Source organism: Suillus subalutaceus, assembly GCF_016647625.1.
Source record: "Suillus subalutaceus strain FC151 chromosome Unknown DFJ58scaffold_278, whole genome shotgun sequence".
Taxonomy (NCBI): domain Eukaryota; kingdom Fungi; phylum Basidiomycota; class Agaricomycetes; order Boletales; family Suillaceae; genus Suillus; species Suillus subalutaceus.
The window spans coordinates 877-23978 of NW_024540527.1; the positions used below are offsets into that span (position 1 = coordinate 877).

The window sequence follows — 23102 nt, forward strand, 5'->3', positions numbered from 1 at the left end:
CCAATATGGGTCAATTAACCAACTGTTAGGCTTTGCTCAAAAGTTGAACTTGTCACCATTATTACTTCCACCTTGCTCATCCTCAGCCCTTTCTGCAATCTCATTCACAATGGCAAGATCAGGTCATTCCACTCAGTTGACTTTCACTTCTGGAAGACATAGGGCGTGTCAACCGCAGACACAGAAGCTCATGGATAATGAAATTTCGGAGTTGAAGAACTACCTTCCTGAGTGGACTTTGGCGAAAAGGAATGAGAAAAGGGCAGTTTTCACTGCCATAGCTAGGGCTGCCAGGCTATTTGCTCCCAAGGTCGACCAAGCACAATGGAAGAAGAGGAAGCAGGTGATTCATCCTTGCTTCATTCAAAACTAAAATTTTAACATCTTATTCTTCCATGAACTCTCAGATGTACAAGACATGGTTGTTCAACAACCAGAAAAAGAAGGAGAGGAAGGACATGATAAAGTATGGGAGTAAATGGACTCCTAGGCAGGTGATCTACCAGCAGAAATGGGAGGAGGTGCTGAAGAGGATTGAGGACGAGTCCGGGGCAAAGCCAGGAGGTCCCAGTATGTTCAAGCATTATCAGGCAGCTGTAAAAAGAGTCATGGCTGAATTGTCTGACGACGAGTTGGAGAAGGCAAAAGACACGGCTGAAGAATGGTCCAACAACTTTCCTCCTCCCGAGATACAAGCACAAGTGGCTCGTAAGAAGGGATGGGCGTATATGGAGCACTTTTCGAAGGAGATGTGGAGGCAATGTGGGATGAGAGTGTTTGTGATGTCGGCGTGGAAGAATGAACAGGGAGAGGTGCTGTTCGGGATGTAAGTCAATTTTATCATCAACAGATCTTCGATCTCAATACATTTCATGGCAGGCACGATGATAACGAGGCATTAGGAGATGGGGGAAAGTTTCATGAAGACAAAGGACTGAGAGACATTGAGCCAGTTTGGCAGGAGTATGCGCAGGAACAATTCCGTGAGTGTTTGATCTCTGGCTACTGGAATGAATTAGTGATCTTCGTCCCATGATAAGGTGCCGGGGCACAAGATGGTGGGCAAACAGGTGAAGGGAGGTGAAAAGAGAATCAGGAAGCCTGCTTTCGAACTAGAAATCGATGGGGATGGGATGCCAGTGCTTCCCGACATCACCGAAACGAAACTCGAGGAGAAGAAAGCCATTGTCAGAGCATTTTCTCACATCTCACTATTTGAGTCCATCATCGCAACACCCCGAACATTGTTGAATGCATTTATACAGGTATCTGTTCCGGGATTGACAAGGCAGTATTGTGCCATGGAGTGCCATCATACAAAGTCAGGATGACTTTGTGGCAAAGAAAGTATGTTCTGGTGGATGTGGACTTGAAGGAACCTTCGAAGTTGCAACATTGGGACACGACCGCCTTACTGAATTTCTGGTATGCTCGGCAGGAGAAAGGGGAAGGTCCAACATTCCTGTTCAAAGCATGGAAGAACAGAGATGGGGACAGGGTAGCCTCGGTTGTATCTAGGGATTCGCCTTCTCATCGGACTCGTAAAGTCAGACAAGTTATGATCCGAAGGCCTCAGAATTCGGCAACCGAAACTGACAGTGATCCCGAGACCGATCACGAGAGTGATCCAGAGAGCAATCCCAAGGGCAACACTCATCAGATGGAGGATGATGCTGATGATGACGCATTAGAAGGTAGATCCCCACAAAAGAGACCCAGAACAGAGCCTGGTCCTTCAACAGCACATGAAGGGACAGCGGTCCCACATGCAATTCCAAAGCCCTCGCCTGGTCAATGCAGGGAAGACTGGTGCACTGCTGACATCACGAATGGGCGAACCTCCTGACTGGACTGACTGAGAGAGTCACTGACAATGTTCAGGAGGATGGTGCAACCAAAAGAGTCAATAGGTCGCCAGCGCCGAAGAAACATGTGGGGAAAGAAAGTGGTGATTGAGCCATCGGCGAGGACAACCCGGAGTAAGTCAACACAACAGCCATTGGACACAAGCCCTCGAGTGATGAGAGCAAGGGGAAAGAAATAATGGACTGATACTACACTGCCTGCCTTTACCTGCTTGTATTTACATGTTGATGTGTAACTTTCATATATCTGACCTAATATGATATGCCGAGTCCCGACTACTGAATATCAATTATTGAGTCCCAAACATCGAATTCCAACTATCGAACCTCAAGTCCCGAACCCGAAGGCCCGAGATTCGTCAAACACTGAGTCCTGAACATCGAACATCGAGTCCTGAATATCGAGTGCTGAGTGCTTAGTCCCGATTATCGACTTCTGAATATCAAACATCAAGTCCCCGAACATCGACTCCCGACTATTGAGTATCAAGTCCTGAATATCGAACATTGAGTCCCGAACATCGACTCCCGACTATCGAGTATTGAGTCCCCGACTATTGAGTCTCGAGTCCTGTTCGACACCCAGGGACATGTATTGAGAAATTTGGTAGTGTACATGATGTGGGATGTCAGTGAAAATTCAGAGGTTGCAATACAGTACTTTACATGGTCATTTGTTCTTCAAAGTGTTCAATCATGGAATCTACTACCTTGAGCATTTCAATGCTCATCTGTTCCAACTCTTTGCAACCTCTGCAGGTATGCATCAGCTTTTTCAGTTTGTCGGATGTTTCGGCCAAAGCAGTTTGGAATGGTCGCTCAGCCTCGATCAGTTGTTGGATGGAAGGGTCAGGAAGACCTCCATTATGGTGTTTGTAATCATGGAGTTGATCTTGGACGGATTGGTTCTTCCAGAAAGATTAGCACAAAGATAAATGCTCTGCTTTCAGATACTCATATTCTGGGTGTTGGTATTTTCCGAAAGGATGGAGCTCCCGGACCATCAAATGTTCATCCTCAATATCAAGCTCCAGCAGGTCTGCACGAGGTTTGGTAGATGATTTGTTGGCTTGGGAGATAAGATCAGTATCAATAATGGTCTGGAATGAATGGACCCACATGACATAGACACCTCTGAGGTAGCCGGAGCAAAAGTGGGAGGGTCAGCAGAATCCAGCAACTCATAAACATCAATGACATCATCCTCAGGCCCGAGGTACAAGTCTGGATCAATGAGACAGCTGGCATCATCAGCTTGACCTGGATGTGATTGATCTGTGAGGGTGAAGTGAGCATGCATGGTGATCCCTGATCATAAGGAATGTATAGTCATACCAGGTATTGCAGCCGACACATCCGGGGGCCCGGATGATGTAGAATCATATTCCATGTCATCATCCGGCCCAAGGTATAAGTCATCTAAGTCATCTAAGGGATACCCGGTGAATAGATAAGGCATGATAAGAATACAACATACCTAGTGATACCCGGCCCATAGATGAGTCATCCACATCCATAGTGGTATAGTCGGTCACCGGGGGGTCATTAAATCTAACGGCTGGATGAGAACTCATGTGTGGAGAATTGGTGGACTGATTGACTGATGATCTAAAAAACTTCGAAGTTCAACACAAAGCCGGCAATTGCCGAAAGTTGAACCATGACCAAAAAAACACAAACAATGAACGATTTTGTGGATTGCCCATCAAATGTCTTGTTTGTTTTAAAACTTCATCTTTCTGATAACTGATTTCAATCTGATTTCAAGATCTTTAAATCTCTCAACTCACTCATCATGTCCACTCCAGTTGACAACTCTTTGACCAATCTCAAGGCATCCACTGCCCAGATCATGGCCATCATCAGTGCCGCCCGGCAGATTCCCCCGGGTCCCAGCCACTCGGCTTTGGGAAAACAGGTTGCTACACTTGTGGTATGTATTTGTTTTTTTGTGCTTTTTTGTCATTAACATCTAGGTAGTCTGATGTAGCCAAGGAGTATGGGTCCGGGGATATTCCTATTCCCGGCCTCATCATTTCGTGCTCCAAAGAGCTCCAGCGCATCCGCTGTCTTAATAACCGAGGGTCTTATATAAATACGTGTAAGAATGTAATGACACCACAATTACACTGGATAAGACTTCTTGCCAGTCCTCGATTAACACGGTCTACGACTTTTCTTCTTTCGTGGTAGATAACGTGTGAGTTCTTGGGAGGCTCGCTAAACCAATCAGTCAGATTAACTTAGCCGGAGCTTTATTATCTCTGATTGAAACTATGGGATTGTCTAGGATATACCGTCTAGACACTTGAACTGGTTTCCTGAATATACGGTTAACTGTTGAGAAGCTGGTCTCAAATGTGACTACGTGGACCAAAGCTCGTGTTGGTCAATATACAAATACCTGGTGAGAACGCTGGTCTCACAAATAACAACAAATGACAAATATAAAACAATGACAAATAACAACAATGACCAAAGCTCGTGTTGGTCAGTATACAAATACCTGGTGAGAATGCTGGTCTCACAAAAAAAACAACGGTGACCAAAGCTCGTGTTGGTCAGTAAACACTACGTGGTGAGAACACTGGTCTCACAAAACTGGGTTTCTATCGCGAGAAACTTACGTAATCTCAAGGGAAACACTTTCCCTGCACTTGTCTGGACAGTTCTTACAAAGGAAATGGGCTTTGTAAGCAGCAATTTGTTCAGACTGAAGCTTCTTAGGTGAGAGTTCAATTTGCTCAAGTGGGAGTTCTTGAATGCAACAAGTGGGAGATCTATTTTTTGGGGGGGAGAATGGGCTCTCCTTATATACATTTTGTGTGGGAATATTATGTAAGTAAAAAGGTGATGTAATGACTTCAGAATGTGAGAAGAATATTCCAAAAACTGGAGCAGAATGTTCTAGCAGGTGCAAAAGAACATTCCAGAATATTCATGGTGGGATAATGACATCATTCTGAGTCACTATGAGTCACTATGAGTCATTATGAGTCATTGGAATGTTCTAGCAAATTCCATGGAACATGACATCATTATGACATCACTATGATATCATATCTTTCAACCAAAATACCTGCAGGAGTGTAGGTGAAGTCCTATGACATCATTATGACATCATACCCTGTAGGTACAATTTTATGAGCATCCTAATAGAAAAGTAAAGTAAAGAAACACTAGAGAAAACAACTCAGGAATAATGGAATAAATAATAGTACACAATACGCGGGCTTTTTAGATAGGTTTTTGTTAGGCTTTGAACTTTTCTCTATGGGTTTCTCTAGCCAAAGTGAATAAGCCAAATGAAAGGCAATACATTAACCTTCATTTTGCTTCTCATATCAACTAGGTCATTATGTGATTCCCATCTCACATATGACTTTTCTTCAAAACATGGTGGATTCATGAATCACTGAGGGAAAACTGAAACTATTGGACCAAGGTTTGATACCAAGGTATGGGTTGAACGAAGTATGCTCTCGCAACAGCAAACAAGTTGATTGACGTCTATGGGCCCAATGGCGTGACTGGTTATGACCATTGAGTGTTCATTCTCAAAGACTGTAGCCGCCAGCTCAATCACCTCGACAAAGTGAAGAGGCTGAATCATCATTTTGTTGTCAACTCTTTTCATGGACACGCCCACAATCGTTGCTGCCAACTACAGTACCATACTCTCTATCAAGAAGGTCTTGGGATCAAGGATAAGGATCTGGAGACTTGCGAACATGTTTTTTCCAGGTTCTAATGCTGTGGCACCGCTCATATGCCAAAAAAACACAGTGCAGCTACATACATCATCTGCCACCAGCCAGAATATTACCAGGAAGCAGTCTTGACCAGCCTTGCAGTCCTCATCACATCGAGCAAGGTTGTGGCATTGCAAACAGTACAGCGACAGTTGAAGAACAGAACTGATATCACTCAAACTGTGGACTTGCCTGGAGGAAGCTTTTGCCTCTTGGAATTGCAGAGAGGGTTTGTACGTATGTTTTCAATGGTAGCTGGAAAAAATGTACCTACTGTTTCTTGTTGGCACATGGTATCTTTGCGCAGCAGGCCTCTGACCATCAGCCCACTCCTCATCATTTTGAGCGGTCAAATGAAGGGCATGTTTATTGGTGGCAGTCTTCAGAGTGCCACTGTGTGTGGGGGGGGTGGGTAGAATGCCAAGGGGGAACAATTGAATTTGTTTTTTTTTTGAGTGGTCAAATGAAGGGAATTTAAGTAATGGAGGGGTGTGCATTGGTGGCCATCTCAGAGTGCCACTGTGTGTATCAGGTTTTTTCTTGTTTTTCATGGGGGGGACATGAGTGGTTGGTGAAACAAAGGGAGGCTTGTGATGAATGACAGTCTAGCGGCATTGATGCATGGTTCATTTTAGTCAGTGTACAGCATCAAGAATAGGGACATATTGTGAAGGCGTACGAGCGCCACCATTTGAATACATAAATGTAATGTTGTACGCATGGCAATCTCATATACAATATGGAGAATAGTGACATATTTTTTGAAGGAGTGCATGGTGGCAGTCCTAGAGTGCCACTGTGTGTGTGGTCTTTCGATGCCAACCATGAATTGAAGCAGCATTCATGATGCATGGTTCATTTCAGTGAGATGCGCATTGTGGCAGTCCTAGAGTGCCACTGTGTGTGGGGGTCAATTTTTTGACAGAGAAGTGTATATATGATGAGAATGATGACGCATGGTGGCCTTCCTGGATGGCCACTGTGTGTGCAGGGTCATTTTTAGAGGGGGTTTAGCATGTATGATAAGAAGGTGTGCTGTGGTGGCAGTCCTAGAGTGCCACTGTGTGCAGGGTCTTTTTTTTTTTTTTTTTTTTTTTTTTTTGGGTAGAGAAAATGATGTATCATGTATGATGATGCAGCATGGATGGCAGTCTCAGAGTGCCACTGTGCACAGGGAGATTGTGGAGGGGGGTCGAATGATGGTGGTGCGGCGGTGGCGGTCCTTAGAGCACCAGGCATAGGGAGATGCATGTATAGCAGTGGAGCGCCAGTGTATGGGGGGGTCGAATGATGGTGGTGTTGGCGGCGGCAGTCCTAGAGCGCCAGGCATAGTGAGAAATGGTGGCGAGTGGGGGGGTCGAATGACGGTGGTGTTGGCGGCGGCAGTCCTAGAGCGCCAGGCATAGGGATCGAAGGATGGCGGCGCGGCGGGGGCAGTCCTGGACCGTGGGAAAACCTAGGAATGCCGTTTTTCTTGGTGGAACGGAACCTAGGAGGGATCATAGCAACCTCATTTGTGCACATTTTCCAATATGTGAGAAATGTGTGCAAATGGGGTTGCTCATAAAGTGTGATTTCGACCAACCCTGTTTGTGCACATTTCTCAGATATCGGAAAATGTGCGCAAACAGGGTTGGTGGAAATCACACTTTATGAGCAACCCCATTTGCACACATTTTCCGATATGTGAGCAATGTGCACAAATGAGGTTGATCACAAAGTGATAGTTTTCACCAACCCCATTTGTGCGCATTTTCCGATATGTGAGAAATGTGCGCAAACAGGGTTGGTGGAAACTATCACTTTATGATCAACCTCATTTGTGCACATTTCTCACATATCGGAAAATGTGCGCAAACAGGGTTGGTGGAAATCACACTTTATGAGCAACCCCATTTGCGCACATTTTCCGATATGTGAGAAATGTGCACAAACAGGGTTGGTGGAAACTATCACTTTATGATCAACCTCATTTGTGCACATTTCTCACATATCGGAAAATGTGCGCAAATGGGGTTGCTCATAAAGTGTGATTTCCACCAACCCTGTTTGCGCACATTTTCCGATATCTGAGAAATGTGCACAAATGAGGTTGATCATAAAGTGATAGTTTTCACCAACCCTGTTTGTGCACATTTCTCACATATTGGAAAATGTGCACAAATGAGGTCCAAGATGTTGAAAATGTGCAGAATTGATGACTTGAGGTAGCCATAACCATGCCTTAACCCATACTGATTTGACAAAATGTCCTTAGAATGCAGAGACAAAACTCAAAGATATATTTGAGTGACGTTAGAATCAGCCCAAAGAGAATTGAAATGTGTAGTTGGGCTCATTTTCAGAGAGAAAATAGTACAGACAGAACGTACATACGCGCGAGTCATCCGATCGAGTCGACGGAGAAAACACATAATGTGATCCGGACGACATCTAAAGATAGTAAGAAAATTGCCTGAATTAGGCGCGATCATGATTTGCGAGAGCAACTTGAACTGGTTGACAACAGTTGGCGTTGGCAGCGACTCCTTCCTATCATCCTCTGAATTGGCCAGGCTGAACCGCCAAAACAAAGTCCTGCAAGTAGCCTGGGTTGTTCTGTATGCTCAAACCTCTCCGTCACCACAGCCCCTCCGTGGCCCTAACGTATCATGCGGGCGTGGTTAAGTTCTTGGTGAAGAATGTCGACAGTATGGTAGGATATATGGGGTGAATTACGTCCAATTACTGGCATCGCGGCTTGCCCAGGCCCCACAGCGTGCAACTTCACGTGTTAGCCTCATGTCACTACTAGTCAAGCCCAAGCGATTTTACACAACGAAAATCCTCATATAAGCATGAGCTCAATGCATGTCCTTGTGGGTTATCTCACCCTGACTTACGACTGCAGTGCGCTGAATGTGCCCTGCTACTGATCCTCGATTCAGATCTTGCGCTGGAGGTGTCAGCTTCAACCAAGAATGGATGAGCATATGGATTCGGCGGTAAGGTAGAAGGTGAGATATGTGTACAGGGGAAACCAGTCTTATATATGTAAGAGAACAAATAAGGAACAAACAACACGCAGTGTCCAATCATGACATCGCACAGACAAATGACGTCGCTCATGACGTGTAGTAAGCAGTATGCTTACAAAATGTAGACAAAGGTGTTTCGGGAGTAAGGATGCGAAAAGATAAAGTAGAAACGGAAAAGGAAATATAATGGGAGGCCTAGTGTGTACTATGGTCACAATGATTGAAGTGTAGGTCCGAGCGAGCGTCCAGCGCTCAGCACCAAAGCCGTAGGCTTCCTTACAACAACATCATGAGTCGCATGGGAGAGTCAGGAGCCGCCCTCTAGCAGTTTCAGCTGTCCCTGTATATATATCAGGACTTCCTTGGCTGAAGGCCTGTGTTCCGGCTCATCAAGCCAGCACTTCTGCATGAAATCCCATGGAGCATCCGCAATAGGCGGAGCCACTGGTCGAGCAGGCTTCCGGCCTCTCAGTATCTGCACGGTAACTTGATGGTCACTTCGAAATTCGGAATACGGAACTTTTCCTGTAAAGACCTGCAAGGAGAATAATAATCACTTTGCATAGTGCCAAGATCCGCCACAAACCTGCAACATGATACACCCGAAAGAATAGATGTCTGATGGCAATTGGGGCAAGTTTATTGACTCGTCATCTTCCGTGACTTGAAAGCTTTCAGGTGCGGTCCATCGCACATTGCTCCTGATAAATGTCACGCCATTGAGCTCGGCACAAACAATAGAGATTCCATGGTCAGCCACTAAGGCGTTGCCGTTCTCATCGATGAGAACATTGTTCTGAGTCGCGTCAATAATTTCTTCGATGAGGAAGGTATCTGTGGTACTCACGCCGGTGAGATCGCCGTGTACTATATTTTTGGAGTGCACTGATATTCATGTTAGCTTTGCGCCGAATACTGACATTTGTCGCATACAGTACTGAAGAGCTGAAGCGACATCTTTGAGCTGTAACAGCAAATGTTAAGATGCGAGCCATACCACGACAAAACACCCACGATTTGGAGCATTCGAGTGAGAGTAAGTTGCTGGAAATCACGTTCCAGAAGCATGACAAGTGAGCCTCTGTGCATCCATGGGGAGACAATAGCAGGCAGCGGACCGAACCCTCGAGTTATTCCCAGAAAAGGTAACAGATTGGCGTGTTTCAGTTGAGTGTTCCCCTGCAAGTGGCGTTCCAGCCTCTGAAGTGCCGTACATTAGCAAATAAACACATGGTACCCGTGCGTGAGCCACCGAACCTCAGTAATTTGTGTCTTGCAACTAACGTTCGGAATCTCAAGTCGCAAACACTTTACTGCAACCTGGTAGACAGGGAGACAGTCAGTTATTGGCGTATAACAACAGGTGCAAACTTGAAGGATCTACTCGCCTCTACCGTGATTCGAGGGTGCTTGCGTATGCACTTCCAAACATCCCCAAAGCTGCCTTGCGCGACAGGGTATCGGGATGATCCCTTGCTTATTTGCTCAGTGATGTCGAGCAGACTAATAGGAGGCAATAGGGCAGTGCGTATAGAGAGATCATGCAAGGGTCCCAGGGTCTGATCCGCTTGGCACTTTAACATCATGATGATAAAACGCACGGCTCCCTTGAAGTACTGACGGGCAATGGATTGACGAGACGCCGGAACCTGCAAGCTAATCTTAGATTGATCAATGGACACAAGGATGTCCGCAGCGCTCGGGCGATTGCCTGGTTCCCAATACCAGCATTGTCGAATCAAGTTCCACTGATCGTCAAGGATATTTTTGGGACGCTCATGGTCGGTTTTCTTCGACAGTGTGATGCAGATTTGAATCGAGTTCTTCTCTTTCCACGGCCTATCTCCCGAAAAGATCTGAGAGGAGAAAGGTCAGGGTAAGACTGCAGAGACAGAGATCTTACAAAAAACATGACACCACCGAATGAATAGACATCACTTTTGAAATTCGGTCTTTCAGGCCCACGCTCGATTCCAATTACCTCAGGTGCACGCCATCGAGAGTTGAAACTGCGTTCTGCGGTCGTCGTATTCAACTGCAACTCTGCTTCACCTTCGACTGTTGCAAGACCGAAATCTATCAGGCATGGATTTCCTGAACCATCTATGAGCACATTTCCCTGGGGCTTACTAATGAGTCCCACCTCCACAAAGAGATAACCATACATACAGGATGAAGGTCTCCGTGTACAACGTTCTCCGAGTGAACTGGGTGGGCATCAAGAACAAAAACCAACGTCATGATACAAATGGACGAACGATAATTGAGGCCGTCAACAATACCCTTGGCCTAGTAGTATAAACTCTCGTTGGATGTGATTGGTGTAAACGAAGGACTCACCAATCTAACTTTAGTGGAAACGGTGATGGTAGTAGCTTCCTCGAGGTAGATGTATAATGTTCCAGATGACATCCACTGGGAGACGAGAGCCGGTAATGGGGGGTCAACGTATGCGATACCAAGTAGCGGTACGATAGTCGGGTGTTTCAGTCTAAGCCACACCTTCAGTTCTCGACGTATTCGCTACATAGAGCACTGAGTGAACTGAGATTCAAATCGGCATAAGAAAGACTGACTTTTTCAAATTCCTCCACAGACTTCGAACGATCAGTCATGAACACCTTCACTGCGATCTGATGAATATTAGATAGACATTTGATGAACTTGGGTTGGTCACACAGACCTCCACTTCGCCTTTAGTGGTCTTAATACTACACCGATAAACCTTCCCAAATGATCCGGATGTAAATGGTGTTCCGAGCTTCTCAGGAATTTGGTGTGTGAGGTCATTAATAGCGGTATCGCTGCGAAATATAACTATGGCGCATTCAGAGAAGGCGCATTAACTCACTCTTCAAAAGCCGTCATGCTTGGAGTTGCAAAGTATTGGTGCCACCATACGTCCCAGAATATGAGTTCAAGTTATCGAAAAGGTCGTTGAAATGGACGATGAACGTTTTGACTGACTATGTTATCAATGATGTGGGCAAGCTTGTACTTACACCACGGACAAGTCGAGTGGCGAAGCGAGGAGTTTGAATTACCATGCGGAGCACGGTCAACTAATAATGGTGCGTGATATGCAAGACGTCACATTAATGAGATCCGGAATGTACCGTTCTCACGGATAGCTAAAGAGTAATAATTAATGAACAACTAGTGTTGCCGTCGAAGTGAGGTGAACTCGAGGTAAGTTCGCTTCGGTTCGAATTTTGAGGCAGTTCGATCCACCTCGTTCAGGAAAATCAACGAGGTGGCAACGAGGTGCTTTATCTACACCGGATTTGTCAGTGATCGTTTAGATATGATGTGACAGTGTGATATCTCACAGTAGTACTTGTGTGCGCTCAAATGTATGAAGCTGCAAATGTGTTCAGAAGTCTTCAAGTTGTCACAATCCTGTGTGGTACTGCACGGAACTCAGCTTCATGTTGCGCTAGTGGGCCACGCCTCCAATGCTGTCCGATTCAATTCCTTACCAGCTATTGAATGTCGCCGCCTCAGGAGACCAGCAACTGACTTCGGGTGTGCCACCATATAAGTATCAATTGTTCATGAATGAACATTGAATTCACATTGAAAAATGAGTTGATACAGTGTCCCAGGCCCCAGCACTAGTACTATGGCGCCGCAACAGACCACTGCGGCCGCATTCTATTCTCATCAACCCTATGGACTTGCAAACAGCGCACCAAATACTCTTGAAAACTTACGGTATGTCTCATTGCCTGTCACACCTATTTCGACACTACCGCCATCGTCATCGCTTCAATCATCATCTGCGGACGAGATTGCGAGGCAGCGGGCTAAGGAACTCGAAGAGGATCAGCAGGATGTCTTGCGGGAGCTCAAATGTTATGAACATGAACCAGTCACGTTTCACGCGGGCGAGTGCGTGACAGACCCCGTATGATATTGGAGGTATGTTCAAATTTCAGTTAACAAAACACAATAACATTGATGCAAATCTCAAACAGCGCATGGAAAGGGTTTACCCACTCCTCTTCCGTGTTGCCATGAATATTTTACCTGCACAGGCCTCCTCTGTACCCTGCGAGCGCGTCTTTTCATCCAGCAAAGAGACGTGCACATTACATCGGAACAGACTCTCACCAGCTCTCACCGTGGGTGATGGAAGCATTGCAAATTATCAAGTTCTCCTACAGGCAAGACAGGCTCAGTTTCACTGATGATTTGATTGCTCGAGAAGAGGACTACAAATTGTCAGGCCCTTTGACTCGACGAGCTGTGGAGGAGTTGATCAGTAGCGGAAAGCTTGACGAGCTCTCAGACCTCATGCAGAATGCTGACGACGATGACGAGGAAGATTTAGCCTTAGCGTAGCTAATTCATATCTACACGTATCTAGTACATGGTCACTTCATATCTATTGAGCTACAAGCTACAATCTAGCAAGAATCTGATTGGCTCGTCACTCTGACCGACTTCGATGTACTTCGGTTCGTTCTACCCTCGATTCTCGAAGTCAGAACGAAGTGACACTTCGTCTCGGTTCACTTCGTCTCGCGGCAACACTATCAGAACAACTGTATCTGATACTTAACTACGGAAGTCGTGTCCGTGCGGACATTTACCTTCGCTTTCAGAGCCTGAATTTACCATCAGATCACCCTCCAACTGGAATAGGAATGTAAGCACACCAGTCTGTACACAATTTTGCTTGCACAAACCTATTGACCATATAAATTTATCTGCAAAAGTAAAACAAGGCCTTTACATAAAAAAGGTCAGTAGCTATCCGTGAACTACTATTAGATGTCGAAACTGACCAATCACGTTGCAAACATAGCTGATATTTCATCCGCAGAGTCTTCGTTCTCAACGAACATCATACAAACTCCATATTGCCGTACTAGAAGTTCAATAAAAGTTATTTGAAGCTATTGAGTGGTCTACAACTCATAGTTGGTTCTGAATTTCGTGCACACCTCGTAAACCTCATTGACCGCGAAGTGCATCGAACCGCATTCGAAATGTCGATAGCTGAGCCTTATCGCCTCAAATGCGGACCAGCAGGAAATCACCTCAGCGGCGGCATAAGTCCGCTGGAAAGGGCGAAATACCTGTTCCACATCTATCGCCCAGCTAACCTTGATTCCGAAATAGGGTATAGCACAGGTATGGGGGTCACGGGTACGGCGGGCAACGGATACGGTGTAGAGATGTGCTACCCGTAGTCATACCGTACCCGTCAGCGCGGTGTATGGGTATGTTCACGGGTAGTCGCACTCTCCTGGTGTTATATGTTGGACATGTCAAGGAATTCGCCACTCACTACGATCCTTATTTTTCGGAGGTCGTTGACTGCAACAGTGACCCACTGCTTCCATCCTATTTCTCGCTGCTTCAATATTCGCTGCTTCAATATTCATATTCTTCCGTCTCGGAGACACATTACCATTACTCATTACCGTGTTCCAGGATCATCTATCGCCTCGTCGCTGCACATGACTCCAGTTAGACGAATGTCCACAAATAATGTCAAACCGGACTCACCGATATTCTTCATCGAATGTCATCTCACCAGGCACAAAGCTGAGATCGAACACATTTGCTGAACGCTCAAGCTCGGTACCTTCGAGTTCGTTGTAGATGTGCACAGCAGCTTCAGCAGTGTCGCATTCAACAACTGCGTAATAATACCTTTGAGCATTTCGTTGAACACTGCCCAAAATATTTAAGGAGATAGCGCACCGTAATTTCTCCAACTGATACATTCTCAAAGCGTCCTCATCGTAGTCCGCTCCGTCTCTGGTTTCGTGAATCGTCCGTTCATTGACATCATCTTCGTTTTCTATCTTCGTTTTGAATACCTCTACAGGCGGTCCCTCCGTTTCCTCTCTTGCGATGCGCTATTTCCCAAACTCAGTCGGATAGACACGGACGCTCAGCACCTTCCCTCTTGCGACCGTCGCCTTTGCACTTTTCATGTTCTTGAGAGGCTTTTCATCCTTGGGTGGTATTGGCACAGGCGCCGCAAGGGTAGCAGGCACAGCTGGCGAAACAAGTGACGGAAATATTTTGTAAAGATGCGCTGCACGGACATGGTCCCAATCAAGATCAACAATAGCTAGCCTTCTTGTATTCTCTGTAGCTTCTTTATTATTGTCCTCCTGGGCTGTCCTCGCATATGCAGCAGCCTGTGCGTCCAGATCGGCAAATGTGCTCTCATCAAGATCGATCTCACCTTCTTCATCGAGGTCTCTGCCTAATGTGACAAATCCAGGGCCATCACTCTCGTCGTCAGAGTCACCTGCGCCCTGACTTTCCGCTTCTGATTCGGAGGACTCCATGAGGACACCACCACAAGCATAGTCAGGTATCGTGGAAGTTGGAGTCTCTGCCTCCTCATCTTCTTCATGTTCCAGCCGATAAGACCGCCTGAGGTTGTCCTTTCAAGAGTTTCAAAGATTTTACAACCAAATTTATCCACTCGGCCTGTAGCAACAATACGAGGTGAGAAGCAGCGGTAGATAAAGTTTGAAGCGCACCCAGTTTTTCGTTTCTTTTGCCTTTTTGTTTCAATTTCTTCTTCTTCTCGCCTTGTCTTCGTCAAAAATTCCTTTGAAACACTCGTCAAGTACAACTTTTGAATGGTGTTCCTTGGGGGCGGTCAGAAACGGAGGTCTGTCTTCAACCGCGCAAATCGCGGGTCAGGCATGGTGCGTCGAGCCGCCGGCAATGAGACGATCTATAGACAATAAATATGTCGATGGGTGCTAGTATCGGTGCGCGTCGAAATGAAAATGTTACTCAGCAACTATACATGAACGCTTAGACCATAAACACTTACAAGTGTTGCTTACTCTCGCGGATGGCAGTCAACTTGAGTGTTTTCGTTTGGCCAGCGTGATGATTCGGCACAAATTCAAAGGACGTGTTAGTAGATCAAATGCATATGTGCGTCAATAACACCACGTGATCCTTCTTTTAGACTTCCTCCCGCCTTGCGACTCACATTTTACCATCGCGAATGACGCGACAAACGACGTCTTCCGATGATGCAAAAGAAGACGGTCTACGGACGAGTATCTTTGGAACTAATCACCAAGTTCCGAAATGGGTTCCAGTGACCTTGGTGAGTAGTCCGGTCGCATTCAATCAATTGTATGGACTGGCAGTTCATATATACCGCTAGTGATGTTCCGGCCCGGCTTGGGCTCAAAGCCCCGGCTTAGGCTCGGCCTGGAGGGGCTTAGGCTCGCCGGATTTCAAGCCTGAGCCGTGAGCCCAAGCCAGCCCAAAGCCGCGGCCTGGGCCCAAGCAGGCCGCGGCCCACACACTAAATTTTTGCGGGATGCGTGAACATAATTATAAATGTAAAAATCGAAAATTTATACCGGATCAAGGCGACCGTCGTCGCGTTTGTAGAAGCTACGAAGAGAGCGTTGAAAGCTGGTATTGACGTCATTGAAATTCACAACGCACACGGCTATCTGCTGTGCTCCTTCTTGAGCCCCATCAGCAACACACGCACAGACGAGGACGGCGGAAGCTTTGAGAATCAAATTTGTTTAACTCTCGAGGTCGTGGATGCTATCCGTGACGTTATTCCTGAAGACATGCCACTCTTCCTGAGATATCTTCGAGTCCATAAGATGTTCTTCTTGCTTGATCTGAATGATGCCTCGTAGGATTTCTGCGACTGAATGGCTCGAAGAAGCGCTTCCAAATGAACCATCGTGGCGTGTCGAGGATACCGTCAAACTTGCTGGTATTCTTGCCGAGCATGGTGTTGACTTCCTCGACGTCTCTAGCGGTGGTAGCCACCCAAAAGCCATCATGAAATCCGGGCCGGCATACCAAGCGCCGTTCGCCCAGGCAGTCAAACAAGCTGTTGGGAATAAGCTTGTCGTCGGGTGTGTCGGGTCAATCACCAATGACAAGGTCGCCCAAGAAGTGCTTGAGACGACAATTCCAAAAGAACCCGGCGAGTGTTTGGGCGTGAGTTATACTCGTGAGATAAGTTGGCACCTGACCTGATGATGTGTTGGTAGATTTGCATCAGACCTTGGCGTTGCGGGGTGGGGCTTCGGGGGTCGGGGTAGCAGTCATAAGAATATTGACTGGTTATGATGAAACTTTGGAGGTTCGCCTGGGCCGTCATCATACGTACACAGTATCCTCTAGCATCTCGGATAAGAGTCCAGCAAGACCAAGACCAGTGTTTTCGAGCAAACACCCAGAGTAATTTCTGTACTGACAGTATACCGTCTGAATCAATACTGGTGTTGCTCGGGGAGGTCACTGCAGTGACTCCGAGCGACGTGCTTGTATAAGTAATAATGTCGATGCCATTCGTAAATTGAATGCAGAAAAACAACTTGAATAACACACCTTTTCGTGATCAGCAGCCTCAAATTCCCTCGTCCATCCGCAATATTGCAGTAGCAAGTGCCAAGCCGCGGCTTGAGCCGCCGGCTTAGGCTTTCCAGAATTGAAGCCCAGGCCCAAGCCCTGGGCAGGCCGTGACCTGGGCCTGGGCTCGGCTTGGCTTATTTAGGCCTGGCTTCGGCTGGCCCGGGGCTTGAAGCCGGGCCGGAACATCACTATATACCGCAGCTGGCCTTTTCATCCGTAGCACTTGTTGTGCCGATAGTCATGCTACGACGATATAGGCGTGGTGTTATTCCCCAGAGTCTTCAGGAAGCTACTGCGCCTCCTCGGCGAGGGCGAGGACCATCAACGCTGCCTGTCTCATCGCATTCTTCTCCAATACGATCCCGACCTGCCTCACAAACAGTATCGAGGGAGGCTTTAGCTCATCCGCTGCCTCTGAAAGTACCTGTGTCAAACGGAGACAATGGTGAACAGTTTTTCAACGGTCCTCTGTACACCCTCAAAGCCTTTGGCATCGCTACTGCTCTTGTGACGCTGGGTGCCACAGCCTCTATTTGGGGAGTAATGAAAACTCTCAATGCTCATGATGTGCGTCCTTGCAATCTCATGATTTTTCTTTCTGGAACTCAAGCAACTTTTTCTTATAGACCAACGAGTTTGCGGAACGTCTCCGTCATGCGGTGCTGACCAAATTACCCGTCCTCTCACACCGAATATATCGTCCAGCTGAACCCCATGCTAATGATTCTGCGCGGACGGAAAATCCTGCATCTGAACCCGTGGGATGGAATTGGCAAGAAGCAGAGGTCCGCCTTAGAGAAGCGTTTGACAAGGGGGGTTTTCATAGTTGGGCATCAGCTGCTCTAGTAGAGGTGGAGGCAGAAGCAATGGTCGAAAGAACAAAAAGGGGTATCACTCAAACCCAGGAGAAGCCGACTAGTTGAGAATAACAGATCTTACTTCGAGGTGAATGTTTAGCAATATAGCGCGGGCATGGTGCATGCATATATCATGGTAGGCATAACAGATGTGAGGGAAGTGTGGATCATGCAGCGAAGCGACATCCTACCAAGATGTCTGATATTTTGTATCCATACATCCTCTATGCAGCCTTGGCCAGGGTCTTCCTGACGACATCTCTCCGCTGCTTCTTTGTGACCATCACGCTGAAACGCTCAAAGTCGTTTAGTGACCGTCTCTTCTCCATGGCAGCACGCTTCTTGGCCCATGTTGAGGACTCCCACTTAGCAACGACACCCTCCTTTTCCGCTTGCTTTCGGATGACACCAGACCCTGCGCCGCGAGGAAGTTTTGTTAGAGAAATAGGGGTGAGTGTGAGGTGGCGGTAGGGGAATGATTGGCGTGGTACACCGGTGGTTGGGCCATCGATAATTGCCTATACATTGCCAGGACAGTATGAGATCAGTTGATTTTCTGGCGCATGATATCATTGCACACACCCGGTTGTGGTCTATGATCTCAGCAATGACAGCGATCTTGCCTGCAGATGGGCCGGACTTGAGAAGGACCACTGTTTACACTTTAGTTCGTTCAGTGCGGCACAAGTTGTAAACAGTCGTACCTCGTCCAACCTCTACGAAACGTTTGAAAGTTGAGTCCTACAAGCGAATAACGTCATTAGACTTCCATTCAATCGAGCATCAGAGACACAATGATCGTTCGCTATGCGCCATATGATATAGGTGTTTCACCAATGCATTGACTACATCGGATATGTGGCACCTCCATCCATCTCAAACTCGACCAGTTTCCATCAAAAATCGTGTCAGAAGTGGCGCAATGCTCGATCAAGGGGTTCAGATACAAGAACAGCGACTTACAGTCATTGGGGATTATTTGAGGGTGTTCGTCGACGTCGTTGACGCTGGTCGTGTAGTTGAGAATGATGTGTCGGAGTTTGGCACGGAATTTGCCGAGAGGTTTATCCACCTCAGAATACCGGTACGCCGTAAATTATTGATTGTAAATCTAATCTCAACCGAATTCAGAATCATAGTACTGAATATTGTATTTGGAATGCGATATGTATTGTTACCAGGGAGCGCGTCAAGGAAATATGACCCAAGGGCATCTCAGTAAGTACCGTGAGTTGTTGGACAACGCTGCTACCGCGGCGCGTTGGCGATCGTATCATTTGAAAGCGGACAAGTGAGTTGCAAAACATGGGCATTGCGAAAGCAGTTGATACAGTGGCACACGGATCTAGTACAGGGTGCAAGAAAGTAGAATCAATCTTCTCTATGCTCTTGTCGCGGGTTCGACGAGGATCCTGCTTGGTGCTGACACAAGTTTTAATACAACCCATCATAGAAGCATGTCACGGAAGAAATACACACCTGTCTCAGTTTTGCCAAATGAATCTTCAGTGTTTCCGCATAGTTCTCAAACCCTAGAGATACCATGGCGTACAGGATATCCTCGCCTCCGATTGTTTTCCGCTTCTCCATCTGACATTTCTCAGCGGCCTCAGAAGTAATGAAACTTATGAACTCTGAAACACATTCCTGGACGCACTCCTTGGCATCCTTGGCAATCTTAGCGGTGTGTGGAACGGACTGCTTCATGATACGGGAGACATTTGCAATCTATCAGAAAGATAAGCAAGTCAATCGAGCCAGACGAACGATAGTGCGCACTGGTAGGAAACGATCCTGCTCCCGATACTCTCCCACCTCTTGGTCTGTAATGGGCGTTGGTTGCGGTGGTTCGTGTGCTGTTTCTGGTACACTACCAGAGCCGTCTTCCTGCGGCGCGATCATGGGTTGAATCTCTGACATTTCGACCGTTAAGTAGCCCTGAGTGCGTTCGGCGCTAGCTGGAGAAAGTGTAAAGGGCCATATCCGTCATCGCCAGAACGACTTGCTGACCTTCGAAGGCGATGGAATGCCGTGAATTTCCCACCGTCGGTGGCGGTAAATTTCCCAAATCAGTGTGCTCCATCCTGAACAACGTTCATATTCAAATTGGGAGTGATAATCGATTGTACTGTACACAGTGATAAGGAAGCGGGAATAAGAAACGCTTAGATCATAGATATCATGTATCCTTCAAGGATAGTCTGCAAGCAGAAGAGCAAAACAAAGACGCAAGTTAAGCTGTATCTACTCTGACCTCCCCGTGCTCGATCATATCGGCCAACAGTCCTGCGGTTTCTCGAGGCATACCACAACACTTCGTGAGTTGACCAGTAGGTTCATCTTTCTGATATGCGGATCCTTTACAAGAATCTTCTTCAGCGCACGCACCAACGACACGAACACATGGTTCCAGTTCCCCCCCGTCCATACTTCGTTGTGCTCGCCAACGATATTCTGCTTGACAAGGTTGCGGATTGCGATACGCGATTCTTCATAAAGGCGCTGGTGTACACCTTCTAATCCGTTAGCAGCGGTTATGCATGCATGGTCGGCGACCTGGATTTGATGTCGAGCGAAGATGCTACGTTCTCGATCCCACCAGTCCTCCATCCTCTGCTCTCTTTCGAGGTTCGTAATTGCAAGAACAATGGGAACCTTCTTCTCGCAGAGGAATTCATGAAAGAATCGGTAATTGCTCTGAAGCGCAGCGGTGAATCGGCCGGCGCGAACGCAGAACAGAAGCAGGTCAACGCCGCCTTCTGCATCCAACTTCTTGATGAATCTGAAGGCGTTTGCGACCGCCTCGAGGTACTCTTTCATTTCAAGTCCCGATTCCTCGATGCCAATGGTATCGAACACCTTATAAGACCCCCCATCGAAGTCGATGGCATAGTCTTGCCAATGGAGCGTGCAGCGTCGCATGCTAAGAGATGTGATTGCTACCTCCCTTCCTGCCATGAGGTTGACGACTGAGCTTTTGCCTGCACCCGCCTCCCCAAAGAGTACGATGTTTTTAGTCTTCCTAATTTATCAATGTTTAGCGAAGTACGGCGCAAAGATCATCTGGCGACTACGTACGTACCTTGCAGGAGGAGTAGCAGTTATCTCGGAGACCTCAATCCCATTCTGCAGGCGACAATGTTCGATGAGGTTGCAGATCGCGAGGTATGACTGTTCGTGGCGCTGCCTGACCCCATCTGTATCACCTTCACTAATGGTCAACGTAGTAATACAGGCGTGGCCAGCAAAGTTCATCCCGAGGTCTGAGATGGATCTCTCGTTAATCCTCCACCACTCTTCCATTTCCGGTTCTCGGTCTTCCAGACCTGTAACGACAAGGACGACAGGAACTCTTCCCTTCATTTCGGAGTACATTAAATTGTAGTTGCGCTGGAGCGCCGAAGTGTCCCTTGTGCCCTGCACACAGTACAAAAGGAGATGAATGCTCCCTTTCGGCATAGGAGTTCTAAGGAGCTTCTTCAGATCTGTCTGGGCTTGTTTGTTGAGGACCGTTCCCTTACAGTCTTCATCAAGACCTGTGATCCAGTTCAGTGACACCCCATAAAGAGTGATGGACTGCACTAACCGGCCGTGTCGAACAGCTGTACCTTCAAGGTACTGTCTTGAATCTTGACGTCATGCCTGTACACGGTAGCTTTAGTTGTACATGCCCTGGCGTTGGAAGACGTCGGTGCCCTTCGCGCCCCAGCGATCAAGTTGACCAAGGAACTTTTACCAGCGCCTGTTTGTCCAAAAATGACAACATTGCACATGTCTTTGCGACATAAAGCTTTCTTTATTCGACGGCAGTTGTGGCCAGCTATACTCTGATTCGAGGTGTGGAACTGACTTCAAGTTATAGTCATGCTGAGGAAGAGCCAGCGACCACATACAGATACGGTGGATGATACTGTCCCAGGAGGCGGCGGCGTTGTGTCGAGGATCGTCGATACCATAGTGGGGTTTTTCTTTTCTCGGGTCCTACTAAACCAGCTACTCGTGTGATTTTTGTCCTCGACTCGATCTGAACTGTGGCTAGCTGCACTCTGACCTGAGGGACTATGGAACTGACCTCAAGTTAATTTCATGCTGAGGAAGAGCCACACGCCACATACGGGTACGGTGGACAATATTCTCTCAGGAGATAGCAACATTGTGTCGAGGGGCGCTGGCGACGTTTGCGTCCTAGTGTTCACATCGACCCGGGAACTTTGACCAGCGCCCGTCTCTACAACATTGCAGGCATCTGGGTGATGCGGAGCATCTTCGATTCGGTCCAAGCTGTGGCCGGCTGCTCTTTGACATAAGGGATGGAACTAACTTCAAGTTAATTTTATGCTGAGGAAGAGCCGGACGCCGCATACGAATACGGTGGATGATGCCCTCTCAGAAGAAAACGACATTGCATCGAGGGACATCGCCGCTGTTTGCGTCACAATGGCCGAGCCGACTAAGGAAATTTTATCTGCGGCTGTTTCTTCGACGATGTCGCCATCCTCGATTGGATGGTGACTGTGGCCAGCTGTATTATGTTCCGAGGTATAAAACTGGCTTCAAGTTAACTTCTTGCAGAGGAAAAGCCAGACATCACATACAGATACAGTCGACGATACTCTCCTGAGAGAAGGTGACATGGCGCCGTTGGAAAGATCGAAAATCACGAAAAGGGCGTCTTGAGTTGTTGGTGAGTTTTGAAGTACCATAAATCTTGCCTTGCGAAGTTTCAATTCGTTAGAACGTGACGGGCCGGGCGTCAGCCTTGAAAATCGATCCTGACGCATGGATTCAGCATGTTCCATGCATGCGAGGAAGGCATTGCGATAAGTGGCTTAGTACTAGTACTAGAAGATAGTTTCTGAATCAATTCTAAATGCAACCATTGGTGCTTTGATGCCTTTACATAATGACTCACAAATCGAACACCGTATTTGCTTCTGTTTAGCAGGAGTTTGGCTAGTTCCCCTGCCACTCCAACCATTGCGCCGATTACATAATACTATCATAACACCCGCTGCCCATTGAATATTGCCAAAAGCCTGTAAGTATAGTACTTAATTCTGTCATTGGTGTCACCTATATGCTACTACTATACAATGCTCATCTGCACAACATCTACATAGTCGAATTCTCTTCTTCCTGTTACTAGCCCCTTTCATTCAGGCTTCAGCAGCATCGGTCTTATGCCAATAAGTTAGCTGTGACTCGGACCTTTCTGCTCTACACATGCTG

The 23102-nt window shown here is 47.0% G+C and overlaps 6 protein-coding genes across 6 annotated transcripts; 3 read left to right on the plus strand and 3 right to left on the minus strand.

The window, feature by feature from the left end:
- Window positions 1-458: 458 nt before the first annotated feature.
- DFJ58DRAFT_671316 (uncharacterized protein) lies at window positions 459-830 on the plus strand (the record flags this gene model as incomplete). Its single annotated transcript, XM_041382945.1, has 1 exon — window positions 459-830. One exon carries the CDS (start codon window positions 459-461, stop codon window positions 828-830), a length of 372 nt encoding a protein of 123 aa, XP_041235608.1.
- Window positions 831-5457: 4627 nt separating this feature from the next.
- Window positions 5458-5616, plus strand: DFJ58DRAFT_671321 (uncharacterized protein; the record flags this gene model as incomplete). The annotated part of the gene is made up of 1 exon (XM_041382946.1): window positions 5458-5616. A coding segment is annotated over one exon (159 nt), but the record flags the coding sequence as incomplete, so codon positions are not given.
- Window positions 5617-8539: 2923 nt separating this feature from the next.
- Window positions 8540-11774, minus strand: DFJ58DRAFT_823793 (kinase-like domain-containing protein). Its single transcript, XM_041392134.1, has 14 exons — window positions 11486-11774; window positions 11318-11438; window positions 11211-11267; window positions 10975-11157; window positions 10893-10923; window positions 10804-10841; window positions 10538-10753; window positions 10023-10490; window positions 9892-9954; window positions 9649-9834; window positions 9568-9598; window positions 9482-9519; window positions 9221-9430; window positions 8540-9169 (listed from the first exon to the last, which is right to left on the minus strand). The coding sequence occupies exons 1-14, from the start codon at window positions 11500-11502 to the stop codon at window positions 8942-8944; spliced, it is 1887 nt and encodes a 628-aa protein (XP_041235610.1). The 5' UTR covers window positions 11503-11774; the 3' UTR covers window positions 8540-8941.
- Window positions 11775-12256: 482 nt separating this feature from the next.
- On the plus strand, window positions 12257-12988 carry DFJ58DRAFT_750456 (uncharacterized protein; the record flags this gene model as incomplete). Its single annotated transcript, XM_041387743.1, has 2 exons — window positions 12257-12525; window positions 12672-12988. 2 exons carry the CDS (start codon window positions 12257-12259, stop codon window positions 12976-12978), a joined length of 576 nt encoding a protein of 191 aa, XP_041235611.1. The 3' UTR covers window positions 12979-12988.
- An 868-nt stretch (window positions 12989-13856) lies between these two features.
- Window positions 13857-14948, minus strand: DFJ58DRAFT_750457 (uncharacterized protein; the record flags this gene model as incomplete). The annotated part of the gene is made up of 4 exons (XM_041387744.1): window positions 13857-14096; window positions 14152-14298; window positions 14350-14507; window positions 14550-14948. The coding sequence occupies 4 exons, from the start codon at window positions 14946-14948 to the stop codon at window positions 14063-14065; spliced, it is 738 nt and encodes a 245-aa protein (XP_041235612.1). The 3' UTR covers window positions 13857-14062.
- Window positions 14949-21796: 6848 nt separating this feature from the next.
- Window positions 21797-22748, minus strand: DFJ58DRAFT_244581 (uncharacterized protein). The gene is made up of 3 exons (XM_041379435.1): window positions 22469-22748; window positions 22238-22420; window positions 21797-22189 (listed from the first exon to the last, which is right to left on the minus strand). The coding sequence occupies exons 1-3, from the start codon at window positions 22670-22672 to the stop codon at window positions 21947-21949; spliced, it is 630 nt and encodes a 209-aa protein (XP_041235613.1). The 5' UTR covers window positions 22673-22748; the 3' UTR covers window positions 21797-21946.
- Between the last annotated feature and the right edge of the window lie 354 nt (window positions 22749-23102).

Coding starts and splice junctions, on each gene's coding strand:
- DFJ58DRAFT_823793 (XM_041392134.1), bottom strand. Junction 10,754..10,803: donor TACACGGAGACCTTCATCCT/GTATGTATGGTT, acceptor AGTAAGCCCCAG/GGAAATGTGCTCATAGATGG. Junction 9,520..9,567: donor CGCTTCAGCTCTTCAGTACT/GTATGCGACAAA, acceptor CATGAATATCAG/TGCACTCCAAAAATATAGTA.
- DFJ58DRAFT_244581 (XM_041379435.1), bottom strand. CDS start 22,672: ATGGAACATGCTGAATCCATGCGTCAGGATCGATTTTCAAGGCTGACG. Junction 22,421..22,468: donor GAGTATCGTCGACTGTATCT/GTATGTGATGTC, acceptor ACTTGAAGCCAG/TTTTATACCTCGGAACATAA. Junction 22,190..22,237: donor GGGCATCATCCACCGTATTC/GTATGCGGCGTC, acceptor ACTTGAAGTTAG/TTCCATCCCTTATGTCAAAG.